Source organism: Corvus cornix, chromosome 4 (assembly GCF_000738735.6).
Source record: "Corvus cornix cornix isolate S_Up_H32 chromosome 4, ASM73873v5, whole genome shotgun sequence".
Taxonomy (NCBI): domain Eukaryota; kingdom Metazoa; phylum Chordata; class Aves; order Passeriformes; family Corvidae; genus Corvus; species Corvus cornix.
In genome coordinates, this window is record NC_046334.1 from 62,119,741 (window position 1) to 62,146,303 (window position 26,563).

The following is a 26,563-nucleotide window of genomic DNA, read 5'->3' on the forward strand; positions in this document are numbered from 1 at the left end:
GAATTTTGTTTTTAACAGGAAAAAATGGCTGGGTTGAATCATTGTGGGAAATTTTAAATTTGCCCTCAGGCACCTTAAGGTGCCCCTGTGTCCTTTGAGGGCAGCATGATCCAGTGCATGCCCCAGCTCTTCCATGGCTGCAAAGCTAAGAAGGAAGAAATAACCCAGCGCTTTTACTTTCTTGCAAAAGTAAGACATAACCCTGTGTTCCTGGTGGTGTCTTGTCTGCCTTGTCACTGTGACACTGCTCGTTTCATGGTTGAGTGGATTCATCACTAGTAGCTGTGTACTGCAAGCGTGGCTACAGGCTGTACCTTCCAAGATGTTCGGTCAGCAAGTGCTGTGTGTTGGTGATGGAATTAATGCACCAAGGCAGTAGTTTCAGAATAGGTGTCTAACCTAAACTAACAGTTTCTGAGAGGAAAGGAGATGGCTGCAGCTAATAGAAGCTAATGTGATGTTTTGTCAGCCTGCAGAATATAAAGGCTAATTGTTGGAGCTGTGCAGCAATGTAATGAGGAGGTTGAAAATGTAACTGATAAGCAGAGTGATTATAAGCTAATGAGCAGGATGTTTATGGTATATTGAAGGACTAATGAAGGGCTGCAAAAGATAACTGTGATGGTATACAGCGAGATTATGCAAACTAGGCATATTTAAATACAGCACAGAAAGATATATAGTAAATACTAAAGACATAATGCTGCTAACTGTTGGAGTTTGAGCATGTGTGTGTGTTCATTGTGCAGACTAAGTAATTAACCAAAACCAGTACTCAATAAATGCATGACAGAAGATACTAAGAAGGGAAAAAAATGATACAGTGCATAAGTATGTATTATATAATTCACATATCTCCATCAAGTAACACCCCCATCTGTACAAACAGCTCTGTTTATCACCTTACATGTTCTCTCATAAGAAAATGTGAATGGTTGCTGTACTGTGCAAAGCATTGGGCCCAGACAGCTCTCGGACAGGACAGTTCCTGGAAAACGTGGACTTCAAAACACTTTCTTCAAAGGGAATTGCAACATCAGGGTAGAAGATTGTAGCCTGGCATGCCAGTCTGGGTCCCTGTCTGGCTTGGTAGTGTCGGGGGACCGGGCTGTGAGCATTGCAAAATAAGGTCATGTCTTCGTCACTGTGACATTAGCAGCCACAGCTCCTGAGGAGAGATCTGACTCCTTGAAGTCACCTGGCATGGTAATCCCGGCTTTTTTATTGGCTACAGAGGACTGGTTTTCTCTCTCACTGTGGCCAGCTGAATTGGATATGTTTAATGCTTTGAATAAAAGCCCAGTTCTAGAATATGTGGCTGATGAACCTCCTTGAGTCTTCACTCAATACAAATGCAGGTTTTTGGCTTCATTTTATTTTTTTCCTGTGGACTTTTTTAGGTCAGCAATTTCAATCAAATATATATGGACATTAATACCTGTAAATATTGGAAGGAGTCTCTATAACTGTATAAAAACAAAGTTGCACCAGTCCTGTAGACAGCAGAGCATTACAGAACAGGTCACTTCAGCTAAAAAGGCAGTTGGGATTAACAAGAGCTCTTAAAAATATCTATGCTATCATATATGTGGCCAATATATGATAGCAATAACAGACTGATAAGTGAAAATGGGACATGTTCATCTCTGTAGTGTTTTTGGGAAAAGAAGGTAAACCCTCTGTTGGGGTTTGACACTGGCTAATTGCCAGGCACCCATGAAAATCTGTCTACTTGTTTTCCTCTGCTATAGCTGAGCAGAGGAGGGAAAATTAACACAAAAACTTCATGAGTTGAGATAAAGATTAGGGGAAAAAACATTTCAAGGCAAAACAGTTCAAAACTTAAACAATATAAAGAAAACTTATTATTAATAGAATTAAAAATAAAAAGGGTAATGAGAACTGAAATAAACCTTTAGAACACCTTTCCTTCCAGTCCCTCCCTCTTTCCACCAATCACACAAGGAGACAAAACCATGGGGTTTTGGTTAGTCTTTCACTTCTTAAAAATCTTTCTTCAGTACACTTAAGGAAAAAAAGTTTCTTTCTTCTGCTGTGCTGTGGGATCCTTCCCGTGGCAGATAGTTCTCTGCAGACTTTTCCACCATGGTTTCAACTTTCGCATACAGCAGTCCCGCCCAAACCTGCTGTAACATGACTCCCTCCCACAGGCCAAGCAGTCTTCCCACAACTGTCCAGAGTGGGTCATTTTCGATTGTGGGGTTTAGTCTTTTAAGGATAAGCTGTTCTCGTCTGGAAGCAAGGGTTCTCTATCTCTGGGAGCAAGGATCCTCTTTCTCTGCTCGAGTTCCTCACCAGGTCACAGCTTTTTAGCATCCACGCGATCCAGCATGAGCACTGTTCCTCATGGGCTGCGCATGGATCTCCCCACCCCCCCGTGCACTTATGAATTACAGGGAAACAGTCTGTTGTATCATAGTCCTCACCACAGCTTGCAAAAGAATCTCAGCTCCAGTACTTGGAGCACTTCTTCCCTCTCCTTTTCACTGACCTCGGTGGTGCCGTGTTGGTTCTCTTCACATGTCCTCACTTTTCCCTTTTCTCTGACTCGGAAGAAAGTGTCTGTAGGTTCATTTGTTCTCAAGTTCCATTGATTGAAAATTCTTATAGAGCTTCACTGCATTGAAAACGTTGATGTTGTCAGGGCTCCATACTGGGGAATTGTTTGCCGTGTTTTCGTCGCTGGCCACACGGTCTCTGCTGGCACCGCACAGGCGGCCCCGGCCGCACGGTTCAGGCCTTGGGAAGGCCCCGGCCACACGGTCCCGGCCTCGGGAAGGCCCCAGCTGTGCAGTCCCCAGCAGCCCCTGCCAGGATGGGCCCCAGTGGCCGCCTCACCACCCCTCTGGAGAAGAAAAGAGAGCTTCCCACAGTTTTTCCTTTCTTAAATATGTCATCACAGAGGCGTTAGCAACTTCTCTATTTGGGCTAGTAACCTGCCCATTGTCAGAGCCTTCAGCAATTGGCTCTGTGCCAGTCATAGTAGAAACTTCAAGCAGGTTTCTCCTGCCCACCAAAGACTAGGCTGTTTTTGAACTAGCACACCCTCTATTGCCTAATTATGAAGTTGCTAAAATATTTATATGCTACCTCTTGCCTGCACCATCACTTCTTTAGTGTAAAACTGGATTAAGGAGGAAGCGTTTCTGTATTTTTGATTTTGGGAGAAAAAATGTGTAGTTTCCAAAAGGTTCAATTTTCTGGAAAACAGAGAGAAAGATGTTTCTAGAAAGTTCTCCAGCAAAGCTGATAGCCAATTAGTGATCTGTTAATTGGATTCCTGGGTGTTAATTGGCTTGCTAGGAGTCCTACTCTTCTACAGCCTTTGAAGACACTTTAATCTGCATAAATTCCTCAATATATGAGTTGGGTGTTGGAATCCAGTGTTACAATGTGTTTGTACTTTGAAGAAAGGCTTTGGGGTTTTGGAGGTTTTTTGTTGGGGTCTCCCCCCCCTGCCATGGAGCCCTGGGAGAGGGGCCCTGAGGGCACAGACACGGGGTTTGCCTGCCCCTGGTCACCTTTGTTTCCCATTGGTTGGTTTGGGTTCCCCGGGGTGGCCAAGGACCCTCGGGTCCTGTGACTGCAGAGTTCCTGAGCTGAGCCCCGGCCATGCGGCTGGAGAAATAAACATCTCTGAAACATCTACCACGAATCTGTCCATATATACTTCGTTTCCACGGGACTCCTGGTTTGAAATATACTTGTTGCAGTAATCCCAGCAGCGACAGTTTTTGGTTCTGTTTGAAAGGATTTTATGAGGTTAACCAAAATCTCTGCAATTTCCCTATTAGACACGTAAAAGCCCTTCAAGTCTTCTGTGCTGTTTAAGTGAAGAAGTTAGTTTTCCACTTCTTTAATGATGTTTCTCTGGTTTCTTCCCTTATAGTGGGTTTGTCCTGGTATTTATCGTTGGAACTTCTGGTGTATCTGTTTTAGATACTCCACCAGCCAGTTCTTCAATACTCTGCTGTAGATATCTATTTTCCTTACAGACATTTGAGATATGGTTGACAGTGTTGTCTCTATTATTCAGGTGAGGGACCAGAGTACAAGGGAAATCCTCCTGTTAGGTGTAAGTCTGTGATAGAGCAAGAACCTAAAATTAAATTTCTCCTGAATTTTAAAGTTCATGCTGTAAATCTTAGACTGTTCTGCTGACTGAAAGAAGGGGAAGGCGTGAAAACAACATTTGCAATAGTCTGGAGAAAATGAAGTGGGAAGCAGTTGAGTGAGTTTTATGTACAGATCCACTCTTCCTTGATTCTCTAACGTGCATCTCAATTGAATCTTTTTTCCCAACAATGATCTAAATCAACAGATCTTTTGTATTTTTCCTTTCAAAGACTTTTTTTTTTTGTTTCACCAGTTAAGTAATCCATTAGTCATTTGAAATCTCTTCATTGTTGTCTTCCAGGATTTTAAGTTAATGGAGCTTGTACAATATGGCTCATTTGACTAGAATGGAGCTTGAGTTAGTCTTCAAGAAGAAACAGTAGAGGAAACCTGATGAACATGTGTGTAGTGTTCTAACCATTCTCTTTCTAGTGTGTCTCTTCAATTCATTTAAAAGAAAAAGGAAAAGAAGCATTTTTTTTTTGCAGTTGATGTGTTCTTTGAGTATTACATTTGACTTAGGAATGCAATTTTCATCTCTAAGAATCTTCATTAACATTCTACTATATTCATTTAAATATTTCTTATATATTTTTAAGTATCTACTTTTAAATATAACCTGGAAAAACAACTAACAATGAGCAATATTGGATCATAGGTGTGAGTCACTGGGGAGAGCTGTATAATGATAGTGAAGTTCAGACAGGCAAACATTTGGTTAATGTCTCTTTTGGTATCTCCTAAATTTCTTCTCATTTCTCAAGATTTCTGTTGGAACATGTCCACATCCAGTGTTTAGGTACAGTTCCAAATTTTGTTAGATTTATTTTAGGTCAAATATGAAAAAGTTACATTTTTGGGGGTGACACCCAAATTTACACAGAGCTTAGGGGCTTTGGGAGTTTTATTTCATCAGGGTACATTTCTCTACCACTTGGAAGTTTTCCCAACTATTTTTTTGGGCTCACAGTATTAAGCTAAAAAGTCCTGATTATGTCTGTGCTGTAATACCATTGTATGATTTTGAGGACTGTTATCTGAACGTGCTGTTCTTACAGTGACAATTGGTTTTTCCATAAACACACACACACACACACAAAATAAAAAAGAAGACTAGCACGTATTTCACATATTTCAGCAGAAGTACACACTTCCAAAGAAGCTCTTACCCAGGCACAAGCTCTGTCAGACTCACATTGTGTGATGTCTGCATCACTACGTGAATAATCATGTTGTTCCACCATCCAGTGATTCTAGCACCTGAGTACTGGAAGATGTGTTTCCTATGTACCCTTCATTGAATTTTGTGCCATGAAGAAACATCCTTGTAATCTGTAGCCTGTAACACACAGGTGGGTACACTGCAGCAGGAAGCAGCCTGTTTGTAGCTTGCTGTATGCCCTGCAATGTCTCACAAAAAGCCAGAATTCTAATTAACTGTGTCCAGATCACTTAGAACTGCAGGTCAGGCCCGTCTTTACAAAGGCAGTCTGTACGCTTCTTGCACTGCTTTATGGAGTTCTGCTGTTGTGCTGCCACTGCAAATAAACCATGCTACAGGAGGAAGTTTTCTTATTAGGTACATGTGTATCCTCTTTCTATTATAATTTGAAATATCTTTTCATGATTTTTTAGGGAGGAAAGAGGATATGTTTCTCCTGGTAAAAACAGATGACTCATGTGGGGTTTTTCCATCTTCTTAACACTCTTGACACAGCATGAGTTTGGTTCCTAACAAAAAAAAAAAACAAAACAAACAAAAAAAAAAACCAAACAAACAAAAAAAAAACTCATTAAGACTGGAAAATCATAAAGGGCTACTCCTCTCCTTAATTTGTACGAAGTACATTTGGTAATATATTGAAATAGGCATGCACTGGGATCCTAGAATTCATCCTCCCCAACCCTGTCTGTAGCTCAGTAGTGCAGCTACAGAGTTTTCTGTTCTAGCTGCATGCTACAAAATGTTAGTTCTTTATATATGCAGGGTCAGGAACTTGGAAGTTGTATCTTAAGTGAAAAAGTCAGGGTGACCTGTTTTCTCTGGATTATAGTAGATTTGGAAAACCAATTATTTTGTACAGTGCTCCCCTTGAATGATCTCCCCTTGAATGATGTCATTGAACTATGTCCTCTTGTGGGTGAATGTCTCAAAGAATAGCTGACATTCCTGGTCTCTCTCACATGTGGGCTATAGCAAAAAAGATTTGGAAGTCTGAATAGATTTCTCCATAGATCCACAGATCTTCATCCAATCATGGTCTTCCTGCTCAGGCATGGTGTACTTTTCAGGAGATACAGTAGCCTATTTTCTCAGGCTGGAATTGGATTTTTTTTTCTCTTGAGATTGCTAATTTTTACCAGAAAAAAACAAAAAGAAAGATTTTTGACTGCATAGTTTTATTACATTTGTCTGAAAATACCATAGTTATCTTAGTGCACTCTTTATGTTAAAACCTCATTCTTTTTTTGCAGTACTTTTTATAAGTCATGGGAATTAGAAGGGAAAGTTTTGGACTGGAACTTTCTATCTTGGAACTTACTTATCTTTTTTGGGCTTCCTGCCTGTACTCTCTTCACACCTTGACAGAGTTGCCACAGTGTCCCGCACACAGTGTCACTCTCCAGTGGTCCTATTGTATTAATCCTGGAACTGCCTCTTCAAAGTAAATTTAATTATCTTTAAGGTTCAGAGAATTATTTCAGGATGTTTTTACTGGGCTAGCCACTGACCTGATATTCTTCCCTCAAAGAGAATAGACTAGGTTATGTTTCCATCATACATACTTGATCTGCATGATTTCAGTACATCTGGCTGAAGTTGGTATTTTAAGTCTTTGCTTTAATTTCTTTTCTGTCAAGTACCGCTGGCAAATTAGGTTTAGCACTGTCCATACTATACCCCTTGGAATTTTAATTGGTTCTGTGCTGAACACCCAGTACACTGCAGTTGTATGTGTTTGATATCTACATTTTTATTTGTCAAGATTGTATTGCTATGATTCTGTTTATTCTCTAATGCATTGCTGTATATCTGCAGGCAAAGCAATATTGTGGGGGGAAAAAACCCGGATCAAATCTATTCAGATAACACTATAAAATGGTTAAACTCTCAACTTTAGGCTGTGAGTATGATCTATGTGTCATAGTCTTATGACCAGTTGGGTTTTATAACTGGTGGAGAACGAAGAACAAGGTAAACATGAACCTTTCTTTACTTGGTATACCTTAGGACCTGTTCCAGGCATATCATTGTCTGCCCACTATGCTTGGTGATGCCAAAGACGTAGAAAGCTGCTCCATGACAGCAGCTGAAAGTTCCTGTATCTTGTGGAAATCTGGATTGGTGAAGGCACAGGAGCCACCTCTAGATTCATACAACATGCCCTCCAACTTCAGTGACATTCTGGGTGGCACTGGGACATAGGTGGGATGCTCATGGCAGCCTCCTGTGGGCACCAGCCCCTCAGGGACTAACCTGCCTCACATGGCTTGGAGGAGACCTCAGGCAGTGACTACCTCTCAACATATACACACTCCACCAGGGATTTGGTTTTTCACTTTTCTCTCTCATTGTACTCAGTCATGCTCCTACAAACTTCAGCAGTGACTGCCGTGGGTGAGGAGCGTGAGGTAGCAGAGCCTGCTGGGGAGCAGTAAACATAGTAGAAAGGGGCTGTAGGGTGGAAATCACTGCACAGGCAGTGCAGTGTCACACTGGGAGGGACCGGGTCTTGTCTTGGTTCTCTTAGACGTGGGAGCTTTTGAATACTCCCAGTTGTTTGAATGATGAAGAGTTCCTGGGCAGGGTACCTTCAGCCATGTTTGTTATTCCAAGGAGAGAAAAGGGTGTATTGAGTGGAAGTCCTCACACCAACTCTCTGTCCTAGGGAGTGCTTCTTGGTGAAGAAGGGGCAAGTGCCTTAGATGTGTCTGAGTCCCTTTCCAAATGCAAAATGAATAACTGTAAATATGGAGAGAGCGTAAGGTACAATTTGATCCTAAATAGAACAAGCAAGGTTTCATCTAAAGAGATTTAAATTTGGATGTCACTTGTTTTGAATTTCACTAACTAACTTTATCTTAACATTTTACCTGTCTGTTCTTTTTATAATTGACATTGGCAGTACAACTGCAAAGCACAGATGCCATTTTTCACTGCTGGCTTTTCAGAAATACGGAAGAAGCTGTGCAGAGTGCCCACATTTGAAATACTTGTGGAGATGTGTGTGTGATATGCTGATGGCCAAGTACTGACTTTTGTTTTATTAATTCAAAATTTAGTGGTCCTCTGAAAAAGAGATGGAGGAGTGGATGGGATAAGTTTACCAAGTACTAATTCTGCTAGAGGTCTAATGAGAGTCTTCCAGATCTCAGGCCAAATTCTTCTCTTATGCAACAGCAAGCTCTGAAGTGAACTCTTCTTTTTCTGCTTAGCTGAGGAGGTGCTGTTAGTACTTGCCAATGAGCCCGTGCTCTTCATAGCTCTTTTTTTCCACCTTGTGGGTGGTGAAGGAAAGGTGTACATGTCAAGCTTCTGTCACTGCACAGAAAAAATAAACTAGCACTGCAGAGAACTGCAAAGTACAGACAGAAGTATCCAGGTCTTTTTCAAAACCTAGAATAGTTTTCTTAATAGTGGTGGGTTTCTTTTAGTAGAAAAGGAGCACTGAAAAGAACAAAAGGATGGCAGAGAAGCATTGAAAATGGACAGTTGGTGCACAGAATGGGGTTTCTTTGCAGAGTTTCAATGCTGAAGCCTTTAGAAGAGAGCACTTACAGATGTTTGATTTCTTTCAGGTCTTCAGATTTTGGAACATTATACACAAAGTTGAATCTACAGCCTGGGATTGCCACTGTTATTGACAATTTCTACATTTGTTCCACCAACAAAAAGAAGGTATGTGGCAAAAAACCATTTTTGTAGTGTAGGTGAGATTCTGCAACTATGTGAAGTGTGTTTTACAGGTTTTCAAAATATAGGAACTGGTTTTCACAGTGGTGAAGATCACGTTTGGTGCATTTGTGACATACAGAAGTGGGATATTTACTGTTCCTGAGTAATACCAAGATAAAAAAGTACTTGATGGACACTGAAAGCTTATGAGGTTACTGATTCCTGGAAATCAAGGTTTCATAGTGTTTCCCATGCAAATGAAAAAGGAAATTCTGTAGGTTTTCACACATCCCAACAGAGTCTGGGACTAACATTCAACCTCTTCATCCTTTATGCACAAGGTTCTTTGCATGTTCCTTAATACAAAGTATAGGGATTGGGCAGGCTGTCATTGATAATGATGTTTATCCTGTGTAAAACCTTAATTAAATAAATTTAAAAACTCCTTTTCTTGAAGCTTTCTTAAGAAATGTTCCTGCATCATTACCAAAACAAAATGCTTTTCCTGGAACCTGCAAAGATTAAGTGGACTTTTAAGTGAGAGCAAAATTGACCCACTGAGTGTATTTACAATGGATGTTATATTAGAAGCAACAGGAAGAATGATTATGAGAAAAAACCACAGTAACAGCCTTTCTATGTCTTCAAAGTGCCTGTGATTTAAATGGCAAGAATTGTGAAGTACAATGTGAAACACAAGCACAGTAGGTCTTTCATGAAATACAAATTTTCTCTTGATAAGGGCCTTTTAACTCCAGTGTAATACAGAAACACTGATTTCAGGTAGAGGCCACTGATGGGAAAAGCAATGTTTGTTGTGTTTGTCTGTTTTGCTTAATCAAAAATCAGTGGAACTCAGCGAGGCTGCCTCAATGATTAAGTACATATTGTGTTTCTCTTGAAATTGTCCCTGGAGTTTTTGTTCCCAAGCCATGCTGTGTTTGAGTTTGGTAATATATTTTTAATCTGCTGCAAAACCAGAAATTATATTTTTGTTTCTTGAAGTGGAGCTGCCAACGAGAACAAAGTTTCTTCAGATTGTGTATCTCAGATATATAATCTACTGGTGGTCTCAAGTCCAAAAGAATAAAACTAAAAATCTTTACCCATCTCAGTTTCTGGAATAGAAGTTAGAAGGGTGAGGTGGATGAGAACCCCATGGAGGATCTTTCCCAGCTCAATCAGCTACAATATTAAAGCATGCCCAAGCACAGAGGTTCAATGATAAGTGGTTGTGCCAGTTGTGTAACAAAATAAACAGCAGTAATATCACTGCTAAATTTCAAGCCTGAACAACACACTAGTGTGTTCTGCTGAATTTCACAAGTTGAAGTTCTTAGAGATGCAAACCCTGCTTTATAAACTAATATCATATTGAAATCTACATGATACAGAAAGTCCCTTTGAGTCAATATAAATATGCTGGGTTTATGTGGATATTTGCTTCTATATAGATGTTGTTTATTAGTATATAAGCAACAAAAAGAGCAGAGCAGAAAGGATTTCTAGGGCCTGTAATGATGCCAAAGGGAGGTATATTAATACAGGCAAATATACATACATGCATATGTGGTACAAAAATGAGAAAACAGTGGGGTTGCATGCTTTAGCCAACGGCTTCAGACTCATCTTGGAAGTTTTGCAGTTACATGAGGAAGGTAGGAGGGCAGTCTGCATGTTGTAAGAACTTTGTCTGTTGTAATGGGAAATTTTAGGTGCTGGACCTTTGATTAGGGAACTAAGACTAAGACAAAGTTGATCTCACACAGGTCATTTAGGATGATGGAGGGACTCGACTCCCTGTCTATTTCAGCATGGTTGCACTAGGGTGGAATAGAATATTTAGAGCTCTGACTCCTTTTTCTGAGCTGAACAGCAGTCTCAGGGTTTCACTTGTTCTTGATGTTACCAGACTTCAGATCATTACAGCGTGGGTTTTCTTCATCCACTTCACATCTTTTAAAATGTGCTGAAAATGGAATCTGGAGTGCTGACTGTGTGTACTGGAACTGAGCATGCACTTTAAATTTAAAGCATAAGTATTTCTATGCTACCACTTAGCATTTAGTGACTGGGAAAATACATGAAAGCAAAGATAAAAGACATTTATGGGGATTTTTAATACTTTGCATATTAAAAAGTGTTCTATGCTTACATTTCATTTAGCCATTGTAGTCCTTATCTGTGGAAGAACAGATACTGCACATTTAAAGCTCATCATTCCCACCTCAGTGTCATCAGAGCATAAACTACACCTGATTTAAGTTCTGTAGAATTTAGGTATCTGGTCAAGCTCTCTCCCTCTACAATGTGGGTATCTCCAGGCAGCTCATACTGTTAAAATCATAGTTCTTTGTTCTTATGAGAATAAGGATGAATAATCTTGTGGAGGTCTCTGTAACTGACTGAGTATTGTGGGTCTGAACAGAATCAAACTGTGGCTTCCTACAAAGACATAAAAAGAGATGGGTCATGGTTTAACCCCCGCTGGCAATTAAGTACCACACTGCCATTGGCTCACTTCATCTGCCAGTTCACTCAGGGCCTGTGGATTTCTCTCAGCAAGTCCCATGGTCTTGTGTACCTTCAGGTTCCTTAGAGGGTCTCAAACCTGTTCTCCTCCTACCATGGCAAGTTCTTCAGTCTCCCAGTCCCAACCTTTGCCTTCTTTGATTTGGGTGGTGTGACTAGAGCTCTCTCAGGTCAAGAAACACACATGGAGTGGGTGATTATTTGTTTGTTGTTTTGAAATGCAATTAAATGAAATATCTGCTAGAAGGCTCCAGTCTAGTTCTTAGGCTGACATAATTTTTACGGTTCATAGCTTCTGGTATACCAGCTCCTGGAGTGGCTTAGATTTTCAGTGAATTATTCTAGTTTGCATTTTTTTAAGATGTATTGAAAATAATGTATTTGATGAAGAAGTGCATTAGCAGATGCAAAAAGTACAACAGCATTCTTTTCACATAGTGCTATATGGAAAAGGGATTACATAAAACCCCCACAAAATTATAAGATAAAATATAAGAATGTTGGGGACTGAATTAGCTTGAGGGAGTATGGAAATCATTTAGAAAACACATTACATTAATTTAAAAAGTGGCACATTCCATTTCTCTCTTAGCCTTCTATGAACAAGTTGTGTTGAGTACTGTTCGTAGGCCTAAGTTAAGAATCGGGAAGGAGTAGTATCAAGGTCATGTCTACACAATCTTTTGACAGTTGAGGTAAATTCACTCTGTGTCTTTTTCTGGCTGAAGGCAGCAGAACTCTAATGCAGAAATTGTGTTGTTGCAGTTACCACAGGATTCAAGGTATGAAACCCAGTTTTGACAAGAAATGATGGCAAATCTCTGAGGATAGAGCTTTGGAGGGCTTTGTTGGTTGCTCTGAATAAACCTTTCTGATGAAGTCATGGGACAGAGGTGTGAACCATGGTTGTATTGTTTGTGAGTCGGAGCTGAATTGCACTCAGCCAGCTGCACAAGCAGGAAACATTTTCACCTACCTGCAAATGACCACATAGGATCATAGATCATCACCCTAAATGCTATGAAACAGCAGAGTAATAGGCAAGGTCACACTCTAATTGAGAGTTCACGCTTCCTAAGGATGCAGTCATATCTGCTTTGTGTTCTGTCTGGTTTTAGTGTAGTATAAACCAGCAACTAAAGACACTGATACGGTTTTGGAAATCTGCAGAATAGTGAAGGGGGGTCCTGCTATGTAAGCTCTCTGATGCTAACTTCTCCATTTGAAGCACTTTTTCATTGATCTGTGTCATAAAGTAGCCTTTCCCTATGCAGCCTTGAAGTGTTGTGCAGTGATAAGGGATGTCCTTTCACTTTAAACAACAGAATTTTTGCAATTATCTCCTTTTCAGTAATTAACACATGCCGATAGCATCAAATTTTGTAGGAAACCAGTCACATACCATGTGCAGGAAATAATTTGCTTTGAGTTCCCTGTTTTCCAAGCCAGCATTTTAATTGTGACTTGGAAGTGTGATGTGCATGTTTATTATAGAGTATGGGATTAGGGTTTCCATAGCGTCAATCTGAACACTGGTGAACAAAGTAAATTCTTTCTACAGAAGAAAAATTTAGCAGGACTCAGTTTCACTAAGCTAAGTTATCAATAAAATATTTAACATTTTTTAGGGCATATATACTGTTGGATATAGAAATCACATATTTGACTGTATGTCGTGTTGCTGGGGAGGAGTTGAATGAACACACTGATTTTTTTCCCTGACATTCAGTGCATATTTTAATTTTAATTCATACTAATGCAATTGGTGCATCCATCCTTCTGTTTATATGCTTTTGGAAAACAGGCAGCTAAGCAGTTTATATTCAGGCTTTTGATATTAAGAGAAAATAAATGTTGGTTGTGCATACATGAACTTATTAGTTAAATTGGTTGAACACTTACATTTCCCAGCTGTCACAATAACCAATAGCAGCATGTTTTTTCCAAACTAAAAGGCAAGGTGACAAACATGTATCCTTGCTTGTCAAACAAGGCAGTCCACTTAAGATAGTAATAAGGATATAGGCTTTCTTATACACTATTTTAACTCCTGATAATTTAAAGAGTATGAATTACACTTTGCAAAAGAGTATTTTCCAGAGCTATAAAGCATTTCCCAAGATGCAAATTGGCTTGAGCAACGTTTGTAAACGATTACAGGTAAATACAGTCCTACATCATTTTGACATTTGTCTTTCAGAGCAGAACAATTGGTTGTGGAATTTGTCAAAATGCAGTATGACTACATTTCCTTGTAAGGAATAATTCTACTCCAGTATCAGTTTCCTTAGAGGCCATGCCAGAACATCTGCAAATAAAGAGAGCAGAATTATCTTACACTTTTACTAGTAGTCAGCTAAGGAATATTCCTTTCAATAAGATGAGTAGTTACTTCAGGAAATGTTTCACTGTGAAATTACAGGATATGAGTCTGTATGTTGAGATCTCTACCATGATGTGTTCTTTCCTTATAAGCAGTGTCACCATTCAGTTTTATTCCAGTGATGCACCATCAGAGCACTAATGTGACCTGACTGCATCATTTTGCTTAAGACTTCTGTACAGGGCTGTTCAGTTTGTCTTCAGATTTTCCAAATACTACCAGAAATATGTCCAATAATTGACTCTTTGTCTTCCCCCTGCCCATACTTTGCTTGTTGGTCGATTGCTGTGAGAGGCAGTCCTGGGCAGAAATCCCAGATTTTGTTCACACACAACTGATGAGCAGTTGATTCATTGACAACCAGGAAGCTCCTAAATGCAACTAGAACTCAATAGGTTAAAACATTCAGAGCTTTCATTGAGCTGTTTGCTGGAGTCACAGTCCACAGCAGAGGTTCATCCAGCACCACCAAACCTATGACATACATGGGGAGGATCTGATGAATGCTATTTGATGGGGTGTGACTATGTATATGTGGAAAAAAATAGGCTAAAGCTTTGAGAAACAGAGTGGAACTGTTGAAAATTAAAGCTGTGGATGAAGAAATGGCTTGAGATCTGGCTATTAGAGAAGTATTTGAGTTATTTACTGGCTAAATGGAGGGTAGGAACCACAGCTCTCCAGCTGGACTGATTTCTGCTATAGTTGAGAAACCACGGCTGTTTCACACTTTGTATGTAAACAGGACTCCATAAAAAATGTGTAACTCCTATGTCATTGTCATATTCTAACTCCTTGTCACCCTTTCAATAAGTAGAAGGTAGGAGAATGTTACTGTTCTATTTGAGAATACCCTGTCTCCTAATCACTAGATTATGAATGTGTTTTCCTACGTAGTGTGACAGAGAAAGGTTTGGTTTGGTTTTGTTTCCATCAAAACACTTCCTGTGCATCCCATTCTTGTATGTGCAGAGCTAGAAAGGAATCCCCAGCTCTCATTGATCATGACAGGTTTGTCTTTGAATACCTTTTTGAATGCATGTCTGACACTGTACTGTGCCGAAAATCAAGTCCCTCCGGATGGGAGAGAATTTGCTGAAAGTCTTTGCAAGGAGTTTCAAAGATAAACCGAGACTTTTCCTTGAGATTCAATGCTTCCAGATAGTTGTTTATTAAGTCTTGTCAGAGGAACAGAGCCACTAGCATGACCCAGGTACAGCATAAAGCACAGAAAAGCAGGAGTGAGAGCTAATTATCAAGATTTACACAGCCTTTTAAAGATAATTTAACCAATGGTTACTAAAAACGTACATTATTTTCACTTTCCTACCAATTATTCAGTAATATGACTAGGAACTGCAGAATTTTCTATTCAATCATCCCGAACTACTTTTACTGCAGAATATGGAGTAGTAGAAGGAGAAGAAGGTTTAGAGAACAACAACAATCCTCCGTTTTAATATTTTTTACTCTTATTTCTTTACTACAAAGAGAAGCCCAAAACCTCTAAATTTTCACCCTGTGACAATCTTACATAGTAGTCTATCACTTAATTCACACCACTGTATTTTCTAGTTCTTGTCTGACTGTTGGTAATTTTTTCCAAGGTTTGAGGCTAAAACAGTGTTGTTCAGGGGGGTAAGAACCCTTAAAAACAGGCAGAGAAATCCTCTCGGCACTCTGGGTTCCTACACATGTCTACTAAAACATTGAACTATTAAAGCTGAAGCTGCCTCTGAAACTTTTTGTGTCAATTCTTCTCTCTTGGAATCAATAAGTATTCTATAGTCCAGCACCTGAAGTACACTGTCATTAAAAGCTGCACTTCATATTAAAAAAAAAGAAAGAAAACTACCCACATACAAAAACCAGCCAAGCCAACAAACTTGACTAACAATACAAGTGCACAGTCGATTGCCATGACCAGCATGTAAGTTTCTCATAGTATGTAGGATAATTGCTCAGCAAGGTAGAAGGTGTATGAGCTAGATGGCTGCATGCTTGAACAGACATTCTGTGTTATTATTCCATCCTAGAATTCATTTGGTGCTTAGAGATCTCAATTGAAGTTTTTGAGACTAACCTTCCACTGTGATTTTGTAGCCTAATGTGCAACTTTTGCATTCTTCTGTGCTCAGGCATACAATTATTCTGAGGAAAAATAGGGCTGTCTTTACTGTATGCTCATTATAGATGCTTTTGTTCAGTTTTTATGAATGTCCTGTCTAAAACTCATTAGTCATAAAAGCAGACCAACAACTACCAAAAAGACGTAATGTTAAATTAAGTTTACGGTAGTGAAGCCAAAAATAAAATGACTAGTTGTGGGAGTACAACATAAAAAAGATTTATGTGAAAATGGAAAAGACCTCCAAGCAACTGTTAAGAGACCATTGTGCATATGATTCTGCACTTGAGAGACATCTATTTCCCCCCCAGTAATTCTAGGAAGAGAGTGAATCCAAGCATCGTATTTTCAGCAAGGTTTTATTTCCTATTATGATGAGCAGAGGCCATTGCTTGGAGAAATAGGAGTAGTCAATCAAGAGCATGCAGCAGAAAGCAGGTCTGAAGCTGCCCTCAGCACCTGGGGGAGGGTGTGCTGCTAAGGGGGTGGGTGGTCAGAGGGAAGGGGAATGCACAATGTTCCACACCAGGAGGGGTTTAAGATCTGGGATTTTGATTTTTCTGTGTCTGAAAATAAGGGTAATTTTGCAAAATTTAGACCAGGTTGTCATTTCAAAGCTCATTATTTTAAAATGTAGATTCTTATACTTAAGCCCAATTCTAAATTTGAGCCATATGCCAGAGAAGAATATAGAGGGGGTGGGAGTGTGTGCTGTGCAGGACACCAGGCAAATCATGTGTTTCCCTTGTCCAGTCTGCCCATGTGCTCATTGACCTGAAAGTGCTTCTGAAATTCTTCTCTGCTTGAGATAACAACTAAGGGGGAAAAAAAGCTCAATTAATCAACCACAATTGCCTGCAGTAGGTCTCTAGACCTGAATGAGACCTGGATGAGGCTTTTCTCCAGCATGGCAGAGAATTTCTTGTGTCCTAGCAAAAGCTACAACTGTCTTCTAATCAACAGTTATGAGGATCATGCGCATCTTTTTTTTAAGGCTATACAGTTCCAGGTGAATATCATCCTGGAAGATTTTCTGATGCAATATGGAACTTGCAGAATTACATATAATAAGGAGGCAAATCATAATGTATGGGATAGTGTCCAAAGGAGAAGGTGTCCATATGAAGAATGAATAGAGAGTTACTCAATCTGCATGAATTCTGCCACAGATAAAACCAGAAAGGAAGATGTGGTTGCATTAGTGGTGCTGAATCTTTTTAAAGGAAACAGGATAAAAGAGAGAAAAGATAATTGAAAAGAGGAAATGGTAAAGGATTGGTAACAAGCCTCTTACTGTACTCAGTAAGTATTTAATTGGTTGCCAAGTCTGCTTGGTTGAAATGGGTGCAGGTAAATCTATAGAACAGAGTCAGGTTTCTGTTGAGCTGGCATAGGCAAGATGAAGGGTTTTTGTGATTAATTTAGGTTATTTATATCAATTGCAATTATCCTGTATGTTGAGATTACATTTGTCTAATTATTTACTGAACATCACAGTGTGCCAAGAGACTGTATCAAGGTTCCCCATGTTGCAGAAGGGAGGAAACTGGGAACTCTTTCATCTTAGCTCAGAGTCTAATGGCAGGAGCAACTAACCAGTAGGTCCATGTTAAGGAGATTATATGAAAACTTCTAAACTGTATTTGACAAGAGATGAGTACTGTTCAGGAAGTCTGCAAGGACAGTGTATACAGTAGGTGTATACTCAGACAGCCCCAAGAAAATAATGGAGTAGTGTGTTTGAAACATATTCATCATGCCTGCTGATGGATCCTCTGCATCTCCTGAGACCTGTGTGTTTCCTTCTCATTTCCCCAATGATGGAATGGTGGAGGAATCCCAGCTTCCACGCTTCACACTATGCTAGCATTTTGCAATCTACTGATGTGTCAAATTCTGCTTTTCTTCACCGCAGCTCATGCTGACCACACAGGCTTCTCTGGCTCTCTCAGTAGGAGACATGCAGCAGGACTTTTTTCCCCAGAGTTGGCATGGAAGCACAGTGGAAATGAGCAGGGTTTAACTGGTTGCCGTGGCCATTTTGCAGGGCTGGCAGTGTGCTCACCCCCCTGAGAATCCCTGGGACTGCTGCTCCCCTGCTCAAGAGTAACACTGATGTTAAACCAGTCAACTTCTGCCTGTCATGGCACAAGCATTTATACAGGACTCCTAAATTATTGTAGAAATTAGGTATTCCAGTGACTTTGTTTATTCCGCTCTCTTTGTGGCATTTACTACAAGGGATGAATGTAACTGTTTGCTTGCCTGTTTCTAATTCTGAACTGAGTCCTGATTCCCAGTAGCCCCAGTATCCTGCAGCAGCAGCAGCTATCTTCTACTGAAAAAGCAGGACCTGTGTGGCAAATATGTTCTAATACAGTCTGCACCCACGTGTTTGAGTACAGTCAGCAAAAATTCAAGCAAAGATAAAACAGGATTTTAATTTTGGTGGGTTTTTTTCACACTCTGTGTTTCTGTCAGAGAAAGATTCTTCCTCCTGGAAACTGGAATCTCTTATGTTCAACCAAGCCACCTCTGAAGCCTTCTTGATGTGGTCTTTTTGGGGCTTGAGCTAGAGACAGATTTTTTCCATCTGTGGAAGTAATGCACTAGGTTGCTGCCATCCCTTCATAGCAAAAGATTGCTATGAAATGAATGGTGAATTCTCCTTAATATTGCTGGTTTGGTTTTGAGGAGGGATCTTCTGCAAGCCTGTTTAAGTTTGTGTCTTCACTTGTTTTTTTCATTTTTTTTCAAACCTTTCATCACCTCTTTCTGCCCTTCCATCTCCTAATGTCTTTCCAACAGTGTCTTTCTGCTTTTCTTTCCTTCATTTTTGAGAATTTCTTCCTCCTACACCTTACAAGTAGATTCTGGACCAAATCAGAACTTTTTCTTTCATGGTTACAATTACTAAAGAATTACTAAATATTATTTAGAAGAATGTAGCTAATGGTCTGTGTTTCTATTAAAAAACCCACAATATTCTTGAGATAATAATAAATCTGCTGACACGTCCTTAACTAACTATCATTCATAAAACAAATCTCTTCAGGAATGGTGGTAGGATGATTCAATCAGGAAGCTGTTAGCCAGGAGACTTGACATCAGTTTCTATAACCTTGAGCAAGCCTGAGCCTCCCTGAAGCCTGACTTCCTATTGCCTCATACCTTGTAATATCATTTGCTTGGTGCAAAAACACTGTGACGTGACAGGATTTGACAGCCTACCTTGAGATCAGATTGCAAAAAGTACAGTATTAGTCTGGCTTAGTTTCCTTGCTTATATACTTAAGACCATAATACTGAAGTCTCTAGATCACCTCTGATCCCTAAATAGGTGCTAAGTATTTTTATGAACCCATTTCAAGATAAATGCACATTTATCAGGTATTTTTTTGTGTTGCACACCTGCAATATTTAACAGCATTTTAAGATTTCCAGCATGCTGAAAATAATTGTTATAAATGTGTTCCTATATTTTTTAAGATTGTTTAGCATTTATCATTCATGGCTGGTTCAGTACATAGGTAATAATTTGAATATGATGCTAACACTTGTATTCTCACTTTAATGAGGAAAGTCAGCTATTTGCCCCAAACAGAACAGGATTGATTTTGGTTGCTATTGGTGAATCTACAGTTTACAGATACATGATTTTATTCTCAGTCCTCTAAACAAAATTAGCAGTCTGGCCCTTGAAATGGCTTTCAGGTGTGACTAAGATGCTCTCACTCTTTTCTAGAAGGCAAGGAGATGTGGTGGAAAGGTCTGGGGTGGAGGTGCATCAGGTGGCACTAAGGGGTTGCAGGTGTTTATCTTGTAAAGCTTGGTGCCAAAAATGGACGACTGCAAGTTGCATAAAAGTTGTGCTTTCAGTGTAACTATGACTACAGGAATCAGCCTGGGATCCATGGGAATAATCAAACGTCTCTTATCAATTTATTATATGCACTAGAGTAGTTTTTTTAGTGCTAATATATGTCCTGGTTTTTTCATTCAGCCATACCCATGAACTAATTTTTTTACAGATTGCATCACTTTATGTTTAAATGCTTTTACAGTTTGTTTGGGATGCAGTGCTGGCAAGCATAAATTAGTGGGGTTTCGCTAAAAGTTCCAGTCTGTCCATGAGAATAAGTGTCTCACACTTAGTTCTTCCTGTGGGCTCCAGCAAAGACAATGATTCTCTTACCTGCTGCTACTGAGGATTTCAGAAATGCTTCTCTGCTCTGCAAAGTGCTGTAGAACAGGAGCAGGAGGTCTTGGCTTCTTCCTTTTACATATTCACTATGTAAGTCTCAGGGATACAGGGTTTCTGCTGTGCTTTGGGATTGCAAAGCAAAGGCTCATCAGAAACTCTCACATGCTGTATATTATTGCAAGGTCCAACTGTAACTTTTCACTTGACTTAGGCTGACAAAGTCTATAAAACTGTCCTTTCTGGACTAAAATTCCATTCAGGAGGTACTAAAGTATTGCTTGGTATATTGCAAGACCATATTAAAACCACCTGTGGGCTGTACTCTGCCATGAGATTGTAGAATTTTATGTGCATATGGATGACTTGGTGTCTCCTGTTAATAACTTTGGGGATTCTGGAGAGGTTATAAGATTTCCCTTTCACAGATGTGGAAACAGAAAGATGTAAATTACTTGCATGGGAAAGAAATTAGAGAAATTTAACAATATGCCACACATCTAAGCCAGTCTCTGAGCTTGAAGACTATTCTTGAAAACTAGTCTTTTCCATCACAACAAAATATTAGATGAATTAAATAGAATGCATTACCACCAGTTTACAGGGGAGTTTGGGCTTGTGGAAGATCTATCAATACCTTAAATATCAGTAGTCAAATATATGAAAGTATATTTTGATGAAAAAAAAATCAGAATGGTTATTATTTCCAGAATCAAAGACTAAAATTTAGGACGTATTTTCAATGGTAAGATCATAATTAGCTTTAAGGAGACGAAGTAGATTTTTACACTTTGTGTTGGTTTTTTTTAAGATTAAACAGGTGAATACACATAATTTGATAAAATAGTGATCTAAGATGTTATCTAAGATAAAATATCTCTAAGACTAAAGATGTGACTCCTGAGCCAAATTTCTTAAATTTGTAGAAAGCTGATCTGTGAAGATAATGAAAGTTTAAAAGCTTTTCTAAAGTGTTTGAGGCAATTTGAACTACATCTTTAAAAATTATACTCAGAAATGAAGAAGAGAGTTGAATTCACACCGAGGACCTTAATTTTAGATACTTGGTTAGAAAACATTGCCCCTATGTTTCTGGACAATTCACACAATTCACTTTTTATTAACACTTATCTACTATAAACCATTTACCATGTAAAGTACCACTACCACATGGCTGTGTTAGGATAAGATCAGAAATTTTTACCAATACTCTGAAAAATTCTGATGAAAAAATATATCCTAACTTCCAAATTAAAATAAAAAAGCTTGGAAAAGTGTTGGTGGAACTAAGATAAGGAAAACCAGTGAGATAAAGTGGAATATTTTGTTTAGGTTGTCACTCTCTTAAATGTAGTGTTTTAAAATTATGTCAAGGTTTACTTATAAAAATAATAAATACTCCTAATTAAAATTAGTATTTGGCTTGGGAGACTTATCAAAATTCAAGTGTGCATTGAAAACATTGACACTTCAGCATTATCTGGCCAAAATTTATTTTTTCTGAAAGTACCCTGACATTTTAATAGCCTGGTAAGTGCCAGAAACTTATACATTTTTTACTCTGATAGCTGGTAAATTTTTGACTTACATAATATTTATGACTCTGAGTTTATCTCCAAGCTATAAGGATACTGCTTTACTTATGTATTTTTCAAATTTTTTGATTCATTAGTAAGGGCATTATCCTATTCCCCCCATTTTTTTAAACTAAGATCTTAAGAGGCAAATTCATTAGGCTGATGCTCTCAGTCTACAGGTGGCACTGCTCTGTTTTTCTGTCTTCTTGAGTTCAGTGGTCCATGATTTAGGCAATTGCCAGTTATTTATCTTTTAAACATTTTGATAGCACTCTGTGTTTTGTGGTGTTTTTTTACCATCTCTCTTGTCTGCTCTCTGACTAAAGAAACTACTGCAACTTGTCAGTGTTTGAGGTTGGGCACTTAGCTGTTCCTTAACACTACTGTGTCACCTGCCACAGCATTTAAGCCATGTTCAGGAATGTAAGCTAAATATCACCCAGGAAGAAACAGAGAAAGTCTAAGTCTCTAAATGTTCATGATAGAAAATAATTTTATTTAAAAATCAGCAAATGATATAATGGCAGAATGTGAGAGTCCCCCTTTCTGCCTTCCTGCAGCTTCAGCTAATGAAATTACTCCAGAGAACACTGCAGCTGTAATCTGGCAGTGACCTCTACTGTGGCTTTTACCAGAAATCTCAAAAAAAGGTCTATTCTCAAGGCTGTAGGCATTTTTAGTAGCTCTTAGAAAAATTAAGAATAATGTAGGAAAGCACAGTAAATTTTCCATTTACTTTTTAGTCCAGTAAATATATGTTGATTGCTGCACACTAAGATGCTACTGTACTTTCCCCTTGAAGAGTCTGAGTTTCCATCTTATTATCATTTCTTAAGGAACCATTAATATGAGGAGGAAACCTCCAGTTTAGGCTTGCCCAGCTCCGTTGTGGTATATTGTATGGTAATCAGAGGTACTCCAGTTTGATGACCTTTCATCTAGGGTTGTTGTTTAGTAGTCCACAGTGCTGCAATCTGGCCTTTCATGTGTTTTGAGTATTGATTTTTCAGATAGCAAGAACTGGAATAGTAACTTGGGGAGGTCTGGCATCACTGTGACCTGGTTTGCTTTTATTCCTTGTGACTCTAGTCAGCTTCTGGGAGTGGTGGGCTGATGGAAATGGCATGTCTCTCCCCACTTTGTTTTTGTGAAAGCTCAAAAAAATAGTGTTTCCCCAGTGTCTCTTCCTCTAGCTTTCCATTCCAGTTTATTTCCCTTCCACTTCTCTTTTTTGTCCTCCCACCCTTCCAGTTGTTGGTCGACCTGGAGGGGGCTTTTCTCAGCACCCTCAGCCCAGGAGCAGCAGCAGCATTCAGCTCAGCCTGTATGACTGGGCAGCCTTGCATGGTCACTGCTAATGACTGCAGAACTGGAAGCTGAGGGAGTTGTACTTTGGATGAAAAATTGCACATCAGATGCAGTTTTGGTCAAGAATCACCTCAAACTGATGCTCTGCTTTCGTAGTATATTATCTCTTTCCTTTGGACAGAGAAATGTCCTGGCATTATTTTGTTCAAACCTCTATGTAAACAACTTCTTTTTCTGAAGCTCCAGGGTATGAATCCCCAGTTCACACTGGGGTACCATAAAATCACAGAACTATTTATATTGGAAAAGACTTTTAAGATTATCAAGACCGACTATAAGCCTAACACTGCCAGTGCCACCACTAACCCATATCCCTAAGTGCCGGGGACACGTCCTCCATGCAGGGGTCATGAGGGCAGGACCTGACACTTTTGCCTTGTTGAACCTCATAACGTTGACCTTGGCCCATCGATCCAGCCTGTCCAGATCCCTCTGCAGAGCCTGCCCTCCAGCAGATCAACATTCCTGCTGAGCTTGGTGTCATCTGTGAACTTACTAAAAGTGCACTCTTTTGCCAAGACTCATCAGGCCAGATGATCCTAGAGGTCCCTTCCAACCTGGTATTCTATGATTCTAAGGCCCCCTCATCCAGATCATTGATAAAGATGTTAATGATCTGGTTGAGGGGATTGAGTGCATCATGCTGATGGGTGGCTTCCAAATACAGTAAGTGTGATGATGGTGGCTCTGAGACTTGTTCTGTGTGAAGAACTCATAATCTGGATGAAATGCTCTTCATGCCTAGGGAGCGAGAGTACGAGCAGTAGTGTCACATGGGATTGAGCTGGTGGCTGATGCCAGTACTCCAAGTTTCTAAAACAATATCACCAGACCTCTTTGTAATCTTGGATATACTTACTCAATCTAAAAATCTCTTCCTAAATGGAGATCTCTCATGGGAATGAGCTTATTTACTGACCATTTCAGAATATAGTCTATTGTCAATGCTTGTTCATCACATATAATGGTGGCTATGCAATATTTATAGTCTTTCCATAAGGTTTGCTGTTGGGAATAGCAGAGTCACAACTGATTACCTTGGCTGCTGCTTACGAAAGCCATCTGAATTATCATACCTTGGTTAGAATAATCTAGCACCGTGTTAGAAGTATATTACCCAGTAAACACGATGCAGTTGATGTCTGTTTGCAGAGACCTCACTCATTTCAAAAGTCTCAGGAGAAAAAATAATTTATTTCTGTGGCTGAATCACTGAACAAAAGAGAAGCCGTTTGTTATCTGAAGTAACAGGACAGCATATGTTTCACTGCAGTGCGGCTGGCAGCCTGGAGCCTTGAAAAATATGTTCTTGTCTTCAGGGGAGCATAGACATCAACTCTGTGCATCTCAAGAGGTGTTAAAACAACATCTGATGAGTCAAGTTGCAATCAAATGAGCCTTGCTGGGGAAGAGCAAGCAACGTAGTCAAGGTTTTGGCAACTGCCATTTTGCCTTTGCCTTTTATAATCAGAGAAAATCTACTGTGATTTCTTACAAATTTTCTTGAGCTTTACAATAAAGAAAGATGTCCTGAGCTATTATCTCTCTCACCCAACTATTTTGAAATTTTAACGTCAGAAGTGAAAACAAAAAGTTAAGGTAGAGTTTGTATTTTTGCTTCTATTCCCTTACCTATTAAAAATTACTGAATCTGTCATCTAAGACTTCCTGAGTTAGTCACCTGTGGAAACTGTCTTTATTCTGGAAGAATAAATTGTGAATTTTCATTTTTATCGTTTTTGAGAACACTTTGATTGCCAAACAAATATCTTGAAGTGTACAATTTTGCAGATTTATGTAGTCCTAAATTTTTTATGTTTGTGTTCAGATATGCCATTCCATCTGTCTTCATGATTATAAGGTAGATGACCATTTGGGCACTTTAAAGTTTGTATTTTCTGGTAGAAGACATCAATGGTGCCCACAGTTTTAGCACCCTCACACTAGTAAACAAGGAAAAGATGATAATCATTAGAGGCTTTTTACACCCAACAGCTTGCAAAGCCTTTGAAAAATAGTCCTTGTACAAGATAAAGATGAAAGGTGTGTGAAAAGTTTTTCAAAGTCGGTATGTTTCTAGAAGGTCAAGCAATTTCATCACCAGTCCTAGGCAAAGATGAGGGACTTCATTTGCTGCTGATGAAAACAGCCCCAACAAAAGAGGTAACAGTCAAGTTTGTGGAGGAGTTATGTGCTTTGGTTGGATCTGTAATTCCATTATACTGAATAAAAGGTATGTGGCACAGGAGTCTCACAGAAGAGATTGAAGCACTGATACTTCTCTGAAAGAACAGGAAAAGAGAAACCATGTTCTGCCCAAATTTGCCTGGCTGAAGTTGGAAGCATAGGGTGGTTCCACAACATCTAACTATGGATGATTCACTCAAAGACCCTCAGCTGGGACCATGACATATAAATCAGAGAAATCCATGACCATATCAGAAGTCATGGTACCAACCAATCCTTACCATGGTGCCATGCAGTATTCTTGGACATCCACATAGAAACAATTGCAGCAAAAGGGTAGATAACTTGGAGACCTAATCTTTTCATTTTGCTTGTTCTCAGTCAAAACTGTTGCACTTAGTTTTCTACCCTATCCTTTGCATTAATTTAGAATTACTGGTTCTATTTGCTGAACAGGCTGTAGGCAAATGAGAGATGCCATGGGTGTAAGATCTCTCATTTCTGTTTATTTTTTATCTCAGAATTCTTCTTTACTCACAGAAATCATGTTTATAGTGGAAATTAGAAAGGATCTAAGGAAATCCTTTCATCTTCTCTCTGCTTGCCATGTTGAGGAATTATCACCAAAAGTAGAAACACTGACCTTCTCCTCATTCAGAAATAATAAAGAAAATCAATTCAACCAGTAAAGATTATTTCAGTACATGTAGGACAAAACTACTTAGTTGTGGCATTCCTATTACATCCTAGGGAAATTGTCACATTAGAATGGCTATTAATTGCCTTGCTGAATGATCGTCTATTTTGTTGGCAAACCTCATGCTGTTGCACATTTATTGCAAGGGAACAGAGAGGTTAATTCGCATGACAATGAATTCTTTTGCCATCTTTATATTAATACCTGATCATGTTCTCAGGAGCAGTGGTTTGACTGGTTCATGGGTGACAGTGATTAGTAGGTAAAACAGCATAAGCAAATCTTTTGGATATTTTTATTTATTTTTTTGATTTCTCCATGGCTTTGAGCAACATGAAAGAGCATCACAGGCAGTGTGTTGCTCCCAGTGCTGCTACAGGATCTAACCTAAGTTTGATAAGATATAAATTATCTGAGTTTACTCTTGAGGATGTAAGCAAAGGGGTATTTATCAAA

General features: G+C 39.2%; 1 protein-coding gene across 5 annotated transcripts in view; it reads left to right on the forward strand.

The window, feature by feature from the left end:
• Positions 1-26,563, forward strand: part of SORCS2 (sortilin related VPS10 domain containing receptor 2) — a 544,237-nt gene that overhangs the window by 296,155 nt on the left and 221,519 nt on the right. For all 5 annotated transcript variants that reach the window (XM_039550615.1, XM_039550614.1, XM_039550616.1 and 2 more), the window contains exon 3: positions 8,938-9,037. In XM_039550615.1, coding sequence (XP_039406549.1) covers positions 8,938-9,037 — 100 coding nt within the window. The remainder of the gene's footprint in view (positions 1-8,937; positions 9,038-26,563) is intronic.